The sequence below is a fragment of the Pseudophryne corroboree genome, chromosome 6 (genome assembly GCF_028390025.1).
Source record: "Pseudophryne corroboree isolate aPseCor3 chromosome 6, aPseCor3.hap2, whole genome shotgun sequence".
NCBI lineage: Eukaryota > Metazoa > Chordata > Amphibia > Anura > Myobatrachidae > Pseudophryne > Pseudophryne corroboree.
Window position 1 is genome coordinate 339,359,670 of NC_086449.1, and position 14,164 is coordinate 339,373,833.

The window sequence follows — 14,164 nt, forward strand, 5'->3', positions numbered from 1 at the left end:
GCTTTGTCTCACAAGAGCCCCTATTTGATTTTCCATGTGGATAGAGCAGAATTGAGAACTCGTCAACAATTTCTGCCGAAGGTGGTTTCTTCGTTTCACATAAACCAACCTATTGTGGTGCCTGTGGCTACGGATGTCATGGCGGTTTCAAAATCTCTCGATGTAGTCAGAGCTTTGAAAATTTATGTCGCCAGAACGGCTCAAATTAGGAAATCAGAGGCTCTGTTTGTCCTATATGCTCCCAATAAAATTGGTGCTCCTGCTTCCAAGCAGACTATTGCCAGCTGTATCTGTAATACAATTCGGCATGCTCATTCTACGGCTGGATTGCCGTTGCCGAAGTCTGAAAGCCCATTCTACCAGGAAGGTGGGCTCATCTTGGGCGGCTGCCCGAGGAGTCTCGGCGCTTCAACTTTGCCGAGCAGCTACATGGTCGGGTTCAAACACTTTTGCTAAGTTCTACAAGTTTGATACCCTGGCTGATGAGGACCTCATGTTTGCTCAATCGGTGCTGCAGAGTCGTCTGCACTCTCCCGCCCGGTCTGGAGCTTTGGTATAGACCCCATGGTCCTTTTGGAGTCCCCAGCATCCTCTAGGACATAAGAGAAAATAGGATTTTAATATCTACCGGTAAATCCTTTTCTCCTAGTCCGTAGAGGATGCTGGGCGCCCGTCCCTGTGCGGACTTTTTTTGCAGTAGTTTTGATAGTTATTTTTCCGTTACACGAAGGTTGTGTATCTGTTATGTTCAGCTTGTTGCTGTTTTTAGTTCATGCTGTTAACTGGTATTGCTTAAAAGCCATGTTGTACGGTGTGTTGTGGTGTGAGCTGGTGTGTATCTCACCCTTGGTTAACAAAAATCCTTTTCCTCGAAATGTCCGTCTCCCTGGGCACAGTTCCTATAACTGAGGTCTGGAGGAGGGGCATAGAGGGAGGAGCCAGTTCACACGCATTCAAAGTCTTAGTGTGCCCATGTTTCCTGCGGATCCCGTCTATACCCTATGGTCCTTTTGAAGTCCCCAGCATTCTCTACGAACTAGGAGTAAAGGATTTACCGGTAGGTATTAAAATCCTATTACCTTTGGCGAAATATATACTACTTTCTATAACTTCTAACTTGCATTAATGAATTTAATGAATGAGAAACATAAAGGTACCGTAGCTACTTTTAAAGTGAAGGTCATGGCGACACTGCCATTTGCCTGGTAAAACACAGCTTTAAAGCTGGGTACACATTAGATGACCAGCACACGATGTAATGTTCTCAATGAGTTCCCTTGATCTCCCGGGAAAAAACCAATATAAAGCTTGATTCCATTTAACGCGAAATGAATAGTGCCGGGAAGGAGCTCCTAGAGCTATTCAATTCAGTGCACTGTTATGTCTGAGAATACCAGTTCTCACTCAGAAACATGGTGTTTAGTCGTGAAAATCAGCATTCTCCGACTTAAATTGCAGGGTCCCTTCCCAGAGCGGTTCAATTCGTACTAAATTGAATCAACCCCATAGTGTGTACACACTGTGCAGTTTTATATATATATATTGTCAGTGGCCACATCCATGAGTATTCTGTCAGTGACCATGCAAATAATGCATACACACTGGACGGTTTGTCATTGTGATATGTCTAAATCAGCCAAATCGTTTAAAAAATCATCTAGTGTGTACCCAGCTTTAGTCTTCCTGATTCACGTCTGTATTATAGAGTTTGCATTTGAGCAGCCGTTAACATATAAACGTGTTATCCATTTATAAGATATAGATATATAGATATATCTATATATCTATATATCTATATATATATATATATATATATATATATCTATGTATGTATGTATACACTTTTTTTATTTTATTTTATTATAAACTGCATTGCTTGTATCTGCTTAGTTTCCTTGCTTGACAATGCAAGGTTTGGATTGGCTTTTGAAGAGAACCAGTTATCCAGACCAGCCCACAACTTATTTACTGAATGTTACGACTGAGGCATCTTCTTGCCGAGAAGACTTCAGAGAACTTCTGGGCAGTGACTTCTCTACACCCCAGGTTAAGACTTGTAGAACTCGCCAGCAGGTCTTCTATCCTGCAATAGCCGCTTTTCCCTTAAGGTGTGATGTGCCTACCGGTACTGGGATACCACCAGGACTTGCGCCACTGGTGGTAGTATGAGTTTAACCCTGAGTGACCTCAATCAATGCCGGTAGGAAGGAGGACTCTAAAGAGGAGAGGAGTAGCACAAAGATAAAGATAACGATAAGAGATAGAGAACAACACTATTGTGCCAGGGAGAAATCGAAAGAGCTAAAGATCTAAAGGCGGGACAGTCCCAGACAGAGACGAGGCTGGTGAAATAAGGGTTGGAGTGTTTAGGAAGGAAGGGAGCACTTAAAACATTGAGAACTCTGAACCTACAGGTAGAGCTACAGTTAGCAGGGGTACGGAAGAAATGCTGGAGGTATTGAACACAGAGGAGACACGTAGCCACACAGGAACCAAGCATAGGTACAACATTGCAAAAGACAGATGAACGTGACAGATTATGCACCTGACACGGTGCTGGAAACAGGAACTCTGCAGTGAACTATAGTAGGAACCAGGCAAGGTATCCACAGGCTAGAACTAGTACCAAGAGACAAGGGCTCCTGCTGCAGCCAGGAAACTATGACCAGCAGGGAGTGAGAGACAGACAACACATATAAGGGAGACGAGAACCAATGAGAATCAAAGCACAGTCAACCTCCCCTAATTAACAACTCACTGCAGCTTTGCTGCTGCACGTCCACCAGCCTCCTGAACCTTCTCTGAGTAAACTTCCGGCTTCCCCACTGCCTGGCCCGGGAGCGGAAGTTTGGGAGCATCCCGGTCACCTAGCGACGACCGAACCCTGCGAGCCGCGGTTTGTAACACACTATGAGAAATTCGGACAGACATCACGGGGCCGATTCATTTCGTTTTGGCGTCTATTTTTCCCATCTAAATGGTAAAAGTATAGACACCCAAACAATTGTCAGGATTCAATTGTGTTTAGCTGTCCATGCATATTGCACATGTCGCGCTCACAGACAGGGTTTAGATAACGTAAAAATGGCTAATACCATTTAAAGTCCTGCTTTAAGCGTCCAAACTCCCGTGCTGTTTAAATGGAGCAACAATTGAATTGCTCCATTTTTTTTTGCTCCCTAGTGATAGCCGCGGCGTAAAACAATAGAATTGGCCCCATGACCAACTCCCTTGCACTGCATAAATTGTTATTGGTATAATAGGAGATGCATGCTATAACCATGCTATAGTAAAAAGTCAAATGCCACATTGTAGCTAAAGCCCACCCCCTTCCATTTCTGTATTCCTCATATACTAGAATATTTGAGACCAGAGCTGCTGTAGTTTTGTTTAAAATGGGTGCAGTAAAACCGGCTGCTGTAAGACACTCATTAAATGAAAGGCATAAGTGTTAGCTTGAAGCATTTCAATGAGTGTTTTTCTGTATAGAATAATCTGTCTTCTTGAAAAATGGAGGTGGATGTTTAGTGTAATAGGACCTACACATTTACCGATACCACTGAAAGATATGAACGACCTCGTTCATATCTTTCAGTGTATATGCACCAACGATGAACCATGCGCGGCCCTGCGCTCGTTAATCGTTGGTGCCGGCTCGTTCACACCTGCAAGCTACTTTGGACAATATTGTCCATACGTATTAGCATGCAGGGCTATATGGGGCCAGGTGACGGGAGGAGTAAAGAAACGTCACCCTCCGCCATCGGGTCGGCCGTATTGGCTGTTGGGCAGCTCGGCGACCAGTCTGGTAATGTGTAGGGCCCATTAGTGTATTCCATTGCAGTTTGTGTAATGACATTGGAATATAAGGCAAAACGAAAGTACACAATTGATCTGGATTCTGAGGTGGGAGTAAAGCAAAAACGAGCAAGTATCTGCACCTGGACGTCTCATGCTGCAGTGCAATGGTAGTGCACACACAGTTATTATTTTAGCATGCAGGGCAAATGCTTTCTGCTTTTGTACCAACAAATGCTGGACCACTTTATGCTGTATTTACACTGCAGTTTAGATTTGCTATTGGACGCACCCTTTTCAAATCTAAATCTTGCTACACATTGCAACATGGTTTTACCATGGGGCATAGTTACTAGCTCTTTTTTTTTTTTTAAATACCTCCCACAAGTTAGGAGATTTGCCTACTCTACCACAAGTTGCGGGAGACTTAAGATTTTTGTCTGCCCCCCGCAGGCATGGAAGAGTGGCAAGATCTTCCACATCCTGCCTGCTTCCTAGTGAAGTGGGCAGGATGAGATTTTATGGGGTGGATTTGGGGTCCGTGAAGAGGGGGGCAGGGCTTAATGGCAAGAATTCATGTCATGACAGACTGACCCCCGACGGTGCAAGCAGGGTCTCCTCTCTGGGCTTCTCCCATGCAGGAGACCCTAAAGGTTGGAAACTTTTTATCTTTACCCCCAACTCTGAATCAGGGCCCAGTGATGCTTGTATACTAGCTTCTGACAGCTGTATTCAACATTTTGTTCTGCACTGATGAATTATCTTTAATTCCTATCACAGACAATACTTGTCTGGGTATCCGGGCAGAAGGTCGACAGTAACCATGTCGACATTCCTAATGCTGACACCACAATGACTATATTGTTTAATATTTCTCTAACGTCCTAGTGGATGCTGGGGACTCCGTAAGGACCATGGGGAATAGACGGGCTCCGCAGGAGACATGGCCACTTTAAGAAAGAATTTAGATTCTGGTGTGCTCTGGCTCCTCCCTCTATGTCTCTCCTCCAGACCTCAGTTTGAATCTGTGCCTGGACGAGCTGGGTGCTTTTCAGTGAGCTCTCCTGAGCTTGCTGTAAAAGTATTTTTTTTATTTTCAGGGAGCTCTGCTGGCAACAGACTCCCTGCATCGTGGGACAGAGGGGAGAGAAGCAGCCCTACTCTCTGAAGCTAGGTCCTGCTTCTTAGGCTACTGGACACCATTAGCTCCAGAGGGATCGTACACAGGATCTCACCCTCGTCGTCCGATCCCAGAGCCGCGCCGCCGTCCCCCTCGCAGAGCCAGAAGACAGAAGCCGGGTGAGTATGAGAAGCAAGAAGACTTCAAAATCGGCGGCAGAAGACTCCGGTCTTCACTGAGGTAACGCACAGCACTGCAGCTGTGCGCCATTGCTCCCACACACCTCACATACTCCGGTCACTGTAAGGGTGCAGGGCGCAGGGGGGGGCGCCCTGGGCAGCATTTGGACCTCTTTTTGGCAAAAGTGAACACATATACAGTTGGGCACTGTATATATGTATGAGCCCCCGCCAAGAAAATTCATATTTAAGCGGAACAGAAGCCCGCCGTCGAGGGGGCGGGGCTTCTTCCTCAGCACTCACCAGCGCCATTTTTTCTCCACAGCTCCGCTGAGAGGAAGCTCCCCAGGCTCTCCCCTGCAGATACACGGTAGAAGAGGGTAAAAAGAGAGGGGGGGCACATAATCAGGCGGAAAAATCAATATAACAGCAGCTACTGGGTTGACATTAAGTTACTGTGTTATTCCTGGGTTTATAGCGCTGGGGTGTGTGTTGGCATACTCTTTCTCTCTGTCTCTCCAAAGGGCCTTGTGGGGGAACTGTCTTCAAAAAGGGCATTCCCTGTGTGTGTGGTGTGTCGGTACGCTTGTGTCGAAATGTTTGACGAGGAAGGCTATGTGGAAGCAGAGCGGGAGCAAATGAATGTGGTGTCTCCGCCGACGGCGCCGACACCTGATTGGATGGATATGTGGAAGGTTTTAAATGATAATGTTAATTCCTTGCATAAAAGGTTGGAAAAAGCTGAAGCCTCAGGACAGTCAGGGTCTCAGCCCGTGCCTGATCCTATGTCGCAGAGGCCGTAAGGGTCTCAGAAGCGCCCACTATCCCAAATTGTTGACACAGATACAGACATGGATTCTGATTCCAGTGTCGATTACGATGATGCAAAGTTACAGCCAAAATTGGCTAAATCCATCCGTTATATGATTATAGCAATTAAGGATGTGTTGCACATCACAGAGGAAACCCCAGTCCCTGACGAGGGTTCATATGTATGGGGAATAGAGGCAGGTGGTGACCTTTCCCCCTTCACACGAGCTAAATGAGTTATGTGAAAAGGCTTGTGAATCTCCAGATAAAAAACTGCAGATTTCCAAACGTATTCTTATGGCGTATCCTTTCCCGCCAACGGACAGGTTACGCTGGAAATCCTCCCCTAGGGTGGACAAAGCTTTAACACGCTTATCCGAGAAGGTAGCCCTGCCGTCACAGGATACGGCTATCCTCAAAGATGCTGCGGATAGAAAGCAGGAGGGGGTACCCTGAAGTCCATTTATACAAGGATACTATATTATTGACCCTGGGGCATATAAAAGACGCTGTCCTATATATGAGAGATGCTCAAAGAGACATTAGTCTACTGGGTTCTAGAATAAATGCTATGTCGATTTCTGCCAGAAGGGTCCTGTGGACTCGGCAATGGACAGGTGATGCCGACTCAAAAAGGCACATGGAGGTTCTACCTTACAAGGGTGAGGAATTGTTTGGGGAGGGTCTCTCGGACCTGGTCTCCACAGCTACTGCTGGAAAGTCAATTTTTTTTACCATATGTTTCCTCACAGCCTAAGAAAGCACCGTATTACCAAATGCAGTCCTTTTGATCACGGAAAAGCAAGAAAGTCCGACGTGCGTCCTTTCTTGCCAGGGGCAGAGGAAAGAAGCTGCACAACACAGCTAGTTCCCAGGAACAGAAGTCCTCCCCGGCTTCCACAAAATCCACCGCATGACGCTGGGGCTCCACAGGCGGAGCTAGGCCCGGTGGGGGCGCGTCTCCGAAATTTCAGCCACAAGTGGGTTCACTCCCAGTTGGATCCCTGGGCAATAGATATTGTGTCTCAGGGATGCAAGCTGGAATTCGAAGAGATGCCCCCTCACCGATACCTCAAATCGGCCCTGCCAGCTTCCCCCCTCGAGAGGGAAATAGTGTTAACTGCAATTCACAAATTGTATCTTCAACAGGTGGTGGTCATGGTTCCCCTCCTTCAACAAGGAAGGGGTTATTATTCGACCATGTCTGTAGTACCGAAATCGGACAGTTCGGTCAGACCCATATTGAATTTAAAATCCCTGAACATGTACCTGAAAAGGTTCCGGTTCAAGATGGAATCGCTGAGAGCGGTCATCGCAAGCCTGGAAGGGGGGGATTTTATGGTGTCTCTGGACATAAAGGATGCATACCTTCATGTCCCCATTTATCCACCTCATCAGGCGTACCTCAGATTTGTGGTACAGGATTGTCATTACCAATTTCAGACGTTGCCGTTTGGTCTGTCCACGGCTCCGAGAATATTTACCAAGGTAATGGCGGAAATGATGGTACTCCTGCGGAAGCAAGGGGTCACAATTATCCCATACTTGGACGATCTCCTCATAAAAGCGAGGTCAAGAGAGCAGTTGCTGATCAGCGTAGCACGTTTTCTGGAAGTGTTAAGGCAACACGGCTGGATTCTAAATATTCCAAAGTCGCAGATGATTCCTACGACTCGTCTGCCTTTCCTGGGCATGATTCTGGACACAGACCAGAAAAGGGTTTATCTCCCGATAGAGAAAGCTCAGGAACTCATGACACTGGTCAGAAACCTATTAAAACCAAAACAGGTGTCAGTGCATCACTGCACTCGAGTCCTGGGAAAGATGGTGGCATCATACGAGGCCATTCCCTTCGGCAGGTTCCATTCGAGGACCTTTCAATGGGACTTACTGGACAAATGGTCCGGATCACATCTTCAGATGCATCGGTTAATCACCCTATCCCCCAGGGCCAGGGTGTCTCTCCTGTGGTGGCTGCAGAGTGCTCACCTTCTCGAGGGCCGCAGATTCGGCATTCAGGACTGGGTTTTGGTGACCACGGATTCAAGCCTCCGAGGGTGGGGAGCAGTCACACAGGGAAGAAATTTCCAAGGTCTGTGGTCAAGTCAGGAGACTTGCCTTCACATCAACATCCTGGAACTAAGGGCCATATGCAACGCCCTACGTCAAGCGGAGATCCTGCTTCGCGACCAACCGGTTCTGATTCAGTCAGACAACATCACCGCTGTGGCTCATGTAAACCGACAAGGCGGCACAAGGAGCAGGGTGGCAACGGCGGAAGCCACCAGAATTCTTCGCTGGGCGGAGAATCACGTAAGCGCACTGTCAGCAGTGTTCATCCCGGGAGTGGACAACTGGGAAGCAGACTTCCTCAGCAGGCACGACTCCACCCGGGAGAGTGGGGACTTCATCAAGAAGTCTTCACGCAGATTGCAAGTCGGTGGGAACTGCCACAGGTGGACATGATGGCATCCCGCCTCGACAAAAAGCTACAGAGGTATTGCGCCAGGTCAAGAGACCCTCAGGCGATAGCTGTGGACGCACTGGTGACACCGTGGGTGTTCCAGTCGGTCTATGTATTTCCTCCTCTTCCTCTCATACCCAAGGTGCTGAGAATCATAAGAAAAAGAGGAGTGAGAACAATACTCATTGTTCCGGATTGGCCAAGAAGGACTTGGTATCCAGATCTGCAAGATATGCTCACAGAGGACCCGTGGCCTTTTCCTCTAAGACAGGACTTGTTGCAACAGGGGCCCTGTCTGTTCCAAGACTTACCGCGGCTGCGTTTGACGGCATGGCGGTTGAACGCCGGATCCTAGCAGAGAAAGGCATTCCGGATGAGGTTATTCCTACGCTGATAATGGCTAGGAAGGACGTGACAGCTCAACATTATCACCGTATATGGAGAAAATATGTTGCTTGGATTGAGGCCAGGAATGCCCCTACGGAAGAATTCCAGCTGGGCCGTTTCCTTCACTTCCTACAGTCAGGAGTGACTTGGGGCCTAAAATTGGGTTCCATTAAGGTCCAGATTTCGGCCCTATCCATTTTCTTTCAAAAAGAGCTGGCTTCTCTACCTGAAGTTCAGACATTTGTAAAGGGAGTGCTGCATATTCAGCCCTCTTTTGTGCCTCCAGTGGCACCTTGGGATCTTAACGTGGTGTTGAGTTTCCTGACATCCCACTGGTTTGAACCACTCAAAACGGTGGAATTGAAATATCTCACGTGGAAGGTGGTCATGCTACTAGCCTTGGCTTCGGCTAGGCGTGTGTCAGAATTGGCGGCTTTGTCTGTTTTTCCATGCGGATAGAGCAGGATTGAGGACCCGTCCACAATTCCTGCCGAAAGTGGTTTCATCTTTTCATATAAAACAACCTATTGTGGTGCCTGTGGCTACTACTAACTTGGCGGTTTCCGAGTTGCTTGATGTGGTCAGGGCTTTGAAGGTTTATGTAGCCAGAACGGCTAGGGTCAGGAAAACAGAATCTTTGTTTATCCTGTATGCTTCTAACAAGCTTGGTGCACCTGCTTCAAAGCAAACTATTGCTCGCTGGATCTGTAACATGATTCAGCAGGCTCATTCTGCGGCTAGATTGCCGCTGACAAAATCAGTTAAGGCCCATTCCACTAGGAAGGTGGGCTCTTCTTGGGCGGCTGCCCGAGGGGTCTCGGCATTACAGCTGTGCCGAGAGGTTACTTGGTCAGGTTCAAACACTTTTGCAAAGTTCTATAAGTTTGATACCCTGGCTGAGGAGGACCTTGTGTTTGCTCAATCGGTGCTGCAGAGTCATCCGCACTCTCCCGCCCGTTTGGGAGCTTTGGTATAAGTCCCCAGCATCCACTAGAACGTTAGAGAAAATAAGATTTTACTTACCTGTAAATCTATTTCTCGTAGACCGTAGTGGATGCTGGGCGCCCGTCCCAAGTGCGGACTTCTTCTGCAATACGTGTATATAGTTATTGCTGCAATAAGGGTTATGTTATAGTTCCATCAGGGTTGATCTGATGCTCTGTTGTTGTTCATACTGTTGACTGGGTAAGTTTATCACAAGTTATACGGTGTGATTCGTGTGGCTGGTATGTATCTTGCCCTGGATTACCAAAAATCCTTTCCTTGTACTGTCAGCTCTTCCGGGCACAGTTTCTCTAACTGAGGTCTGGAGGAGGGACATAGAGGGAGGAGCCAGAGCACACCAGAATCTAAATTCTTTCTTAAAGTGCTCATGTCTCCTGCGGAGCCCGTCTATTCCCCATAGTCCTTACGGAGTCCCCAGCATCCACTACGGACTACGAGAAATAGATTTACCGGTAAGTAAAATCTTATTATTGACAGGCATCATGTCCACATCAGAATGTTCACAAGGTCTATATCTGAACGGTTGCTATATGAAATGTCAACTGCCTGAGGATACAGACTGTTAAGGCTAGGTGCCAGGCAGGGTTAGGCTGCCGGGGGGCTTGGGATTAGGAACTAGGGGGAGGGGTAGGCATTAGGATTATAGATGGGAAAATAGTCACCAGAGTGCTACTGGGGCACCGCTGCCAGAACTGACTCTCCCGGGATCTGGACTAAGACGTTGGTACAGACGGTGCCGTCGGAGCAAGGTAATACACAGCTAGGCTTCCAGGGACCATTTGTCAAAGTTCATGATGACATATGGAAACGATTCAATTGTTTTTGGGTATCTGTTTTTCCTGTCTAAAGGGGATTTTATACACCCAGTCACAATTAAATTGTGTTGGGCGCCCATGTATAGCCCATGTTGCTCCCAAGTAAGACAGGGTATAGCCACGTAAAATGGCTAACCCCGTCTAAAGTCCTACTGTGGGCATCCAAACTTAGCGCACATTTCTTCTTGCATTCTTGCACCTCCAGAGGCTGCGAAAAGAAATGCCCCCACGCACCCACCCACGAAGCATCTACATGCAGGAGCTGTAATGTTGCATGGAGCACTACTAGTTTCTAGTATACAAAGAATATTTCTTTAGCTAACTGTTTCCTTTTGAATTAATGTAAATAATGGTCGTTTAAATTTGGTTTATGTAAAGGTGTTTTGAAATAGTAGTACAGTTTACATAGACTCAATGGACACTCATTATTTCTGTATACACACTCCTGAGATAGCTTTAACAGAAATCTTTCAGTCAGAGTGTTGGGCACCCATCGCAGCGTGCACAGTAGTTTTCACGGGTTGAGCTGTTTTACGGGTTCTAGTAGACCATGAGGCTGATTCAATTGTTTTGTCTCCCCGGCCGCCACTACACATGCAGCCGGGGAGACACTTTTCATCTTGCAGCCTCTGAGCACCCATACCTGAGTTTTTAAAGGGTTTAGCCACTTTACGCCCCTACACCCTGTACTAATGGGCGCACATACGGGGCAACAATTGAATAGCCCCGGTGGGCGCCCACCAAATAATTGAACCTTTCCCCATGAGTAATACATAATAGAGAGCACCGCAGATGGTTCAACATAAATATTGTATTCTACTACAATAAAAAAAAAAATACTATAAAAGGTGTTTTACTCATGGTCATGTAGAACCTGAGGTCAGTTTTGTGGATTGAGTTCTGCATTTGATACACTCAGAATTGCTCATGATAAAGTCCTGTCTGTAATAACAGATGGGTGGAGTCTGTTTCAAGTGGTGCTTGTGAAATTGACAAGTACCAAATTGTCTCATACTTCAGACTAGTTCTGTGCATTTGACAAATGTTTCCTACAAGGGACATTTCAATTCACTCGTGAGAATTTAGTGCCCTGGCGCTATTCAATACCAGCGATTAGCCCCAAGACTGTACTTATAGCAGATTACGGTTCACACCCTCCCTATCTGCCAAATCCACGTTAAAACTTCTGGACTAGTCCCAACTTGACAGCTGCCTCATGCCCAGAACTTAGCCCGGGAGCTGCTGCTTAACAGGGCTAATACCAGACCTTATCAAGGGAAAAAGTATAGACTGACTAAATTCCCGCAAATTAATTGAATCACCCCCAAGATAGGTGGAAAAATATACATAAAGCCTAAAAAACTGTTAGAAATAATACAAGAAATTATACATTTCTCATAAATAACTTGTTTATTCCCTAGATATACAATGTCAGTATAAATAAACAATAGCATATATTGTGTAGATCTGTACATTTGGGGAAGTGTATACAGGGAGGGATGACATAAGAATTTATTTACAAAATATCTTAAATAGGCAGTTTGGGAGAATTGCTAATGTGTGAGTAAGCAAATTCTGGGATGATGATGAATAGTTGACTTCATTTGGCAAAATCAGGCCAGAATTAATTCTTACGGTTTGCTTAAATTCTTTTTTTTTTTTTTTTGGTCTGGTTGAACAGTTGTTGCTGTGTTTATTATATACATTTAATGCTAATATTTTGTATATTTTTTTTATATTGAGGTAGTTGATGGGACAGCATCTTACTTGTTCCATATTGTATTTTGACCTTTTGTGTCTCCATTATTTGTCTGTCAGTGTCTACTTGTAACTCTATTTTTTTTTTTTTCCCCCTTGAAAACAAAACTGAGAAACAGTCCCATTTTGAAGTGGTGTTCTACAATATTGAAACACCAGTCTGTACAAACCAAAAAGTTGTCTTATGCTTGTATTGATCAACCTTCTAAACTCACACTTTGTTCTTTCAGAGCCAAGAATCAATGCCAGTGAAGATGTTACTATAAAGAAAGACCTTGGTCCCATTTTGTTGCAGTGCAATCTCACACAAAATGGCGGAAACCTTGGACCAGTTCAGAGCACCTATTGGACCAAAAATGGTGTGGAGATTGCAGACACTCAGAAGACTACCACTGGCACTAGCACAGAGCTGAAGTAAGAGGGCAATGACCACGTGAACAAACGCAAACAAGGGTTTAGAACATGGGTCTTCAACCGGTGGCCCTCCAGCTGCCGTGGAGCTACAGTTCCTAGGATGCCCTGCCACAGTTGTGCTATTAAGGCATGCTAAAACTGAGGCAGGGCATACTGGGATGTGTAGTTCCACAACAGCTGGAAGGCTGCAGGTTGAAAACCCATGGTTTAGAAGAAGACTCTTGAGCCGTCATTCTTAAATAGCACAGTGTCCCTTTTTATTTACTAAAGCAGTTTTCATGTGTTTGCTTCTTGAAAGGTAAAAAAAATTAAGTGAGCTTAATAAATATTTAAGAGGACCAAAACATTTTGAAAATGTGGGGACAGATGTATAAAACATGCAGAATAAGAAAAACTGGTTAAAGCATTGGGCATACAGATGTGTCCTCATACATCTTTGTTGCAGACGCGCCAAAGAGCCCCTCTTGACACGCCAAGTCCAATGAGTTGTCAAATCAATGTAGCAATTGCAGTTTTTTTTTCTATACTAAGTTTTGTTGGGCTCCATATACATACTCCGTCGCACACAGATATATATACAAGTGTCATACATCAAATTAGTCAGCACAGTCTCCTGGTTTGTCCTAGTAGCATTGCACTGATTCAAAGACACATTTTTGACAAAAAGACGCTTGACGCGTAGTTGCACGGGACCTGTCGGCTCACTCACGCCTGGCATCTCCCGCTGCATGGTGTATGGAGGCTAGATAAATGAGGACAAACTATTTTATTAGATACCCCATGTTAGTTTTCATTTTTTTTATTTTTATTTTTTTTAAACCGTAACTTAATGGAATAATTCTAGCACTTGGTATACAGACATCACAGAAACTGCTTTAAAGTTAATTGATTTTTGACATGTCAGGGTAAAAGCACAATGGGCTGAGGAAGACATGAAGCAGAAAGTGACCACAGCCATTGGTTATCAGCCAGGTGTCTGATACATGCAGAAGGTACAGTTCTACTATATGGCTGCAAATGTGCAGATTTACAAGGAAAGCTAATGTGTAGTGGCCAGCAAATTGCATAGTAAATGGCAGCCATAAGCAAAACCATGACACAAAATGTATATCTTATTGTATGCAAACTAAGAAAAGACCCTATATGACTATATGGATCAGTGTAAAAAGGAAAAGCGACCACATCAAACATAAATAAATGATAGTTTTGTGCTCACAATAAAGATGGTAGAAGGTTGTGTGCGCTTTGCTGGGCTGGCCACTTCAAAATAAGGGAGTTTCTAGTTGGCTCTGAATTATAGAATTTGACTGCACAAAAGAACATGCATGTCCATTTATTTGACCCATATACTTTTTTGTGAATTTTATTTTGGCGGGGAGGGTTTTATTCTTTAAATAGTTTTCTACTGTGCTGC

General features: G+C 45.4%; 1 protein-coding gene across 2 annotated transcripts in view; it reads left to right on the plus strand.

Moving 5' to 3' along the window:
* NPTN (neuroplastin) overlaps positions 1-14,164 on the plus strand; it is a 225,312-nt gene that overhangs the window by 48,826 nt on the left and 162,322 nt on the right. For both annotated transcript variants that reach the window (XM_063926468.1, XM_063926467.1), the window contains exon 3: positions 12,567-12,750. In XM_063926468.1, coding sequence (XP_063782538.1) covers positions 12,567-12,750 — 184 coding nt within the window. The remainder of the gene's footprint in view (positions 1-12,566; positions 12,751-14,164) is intronic.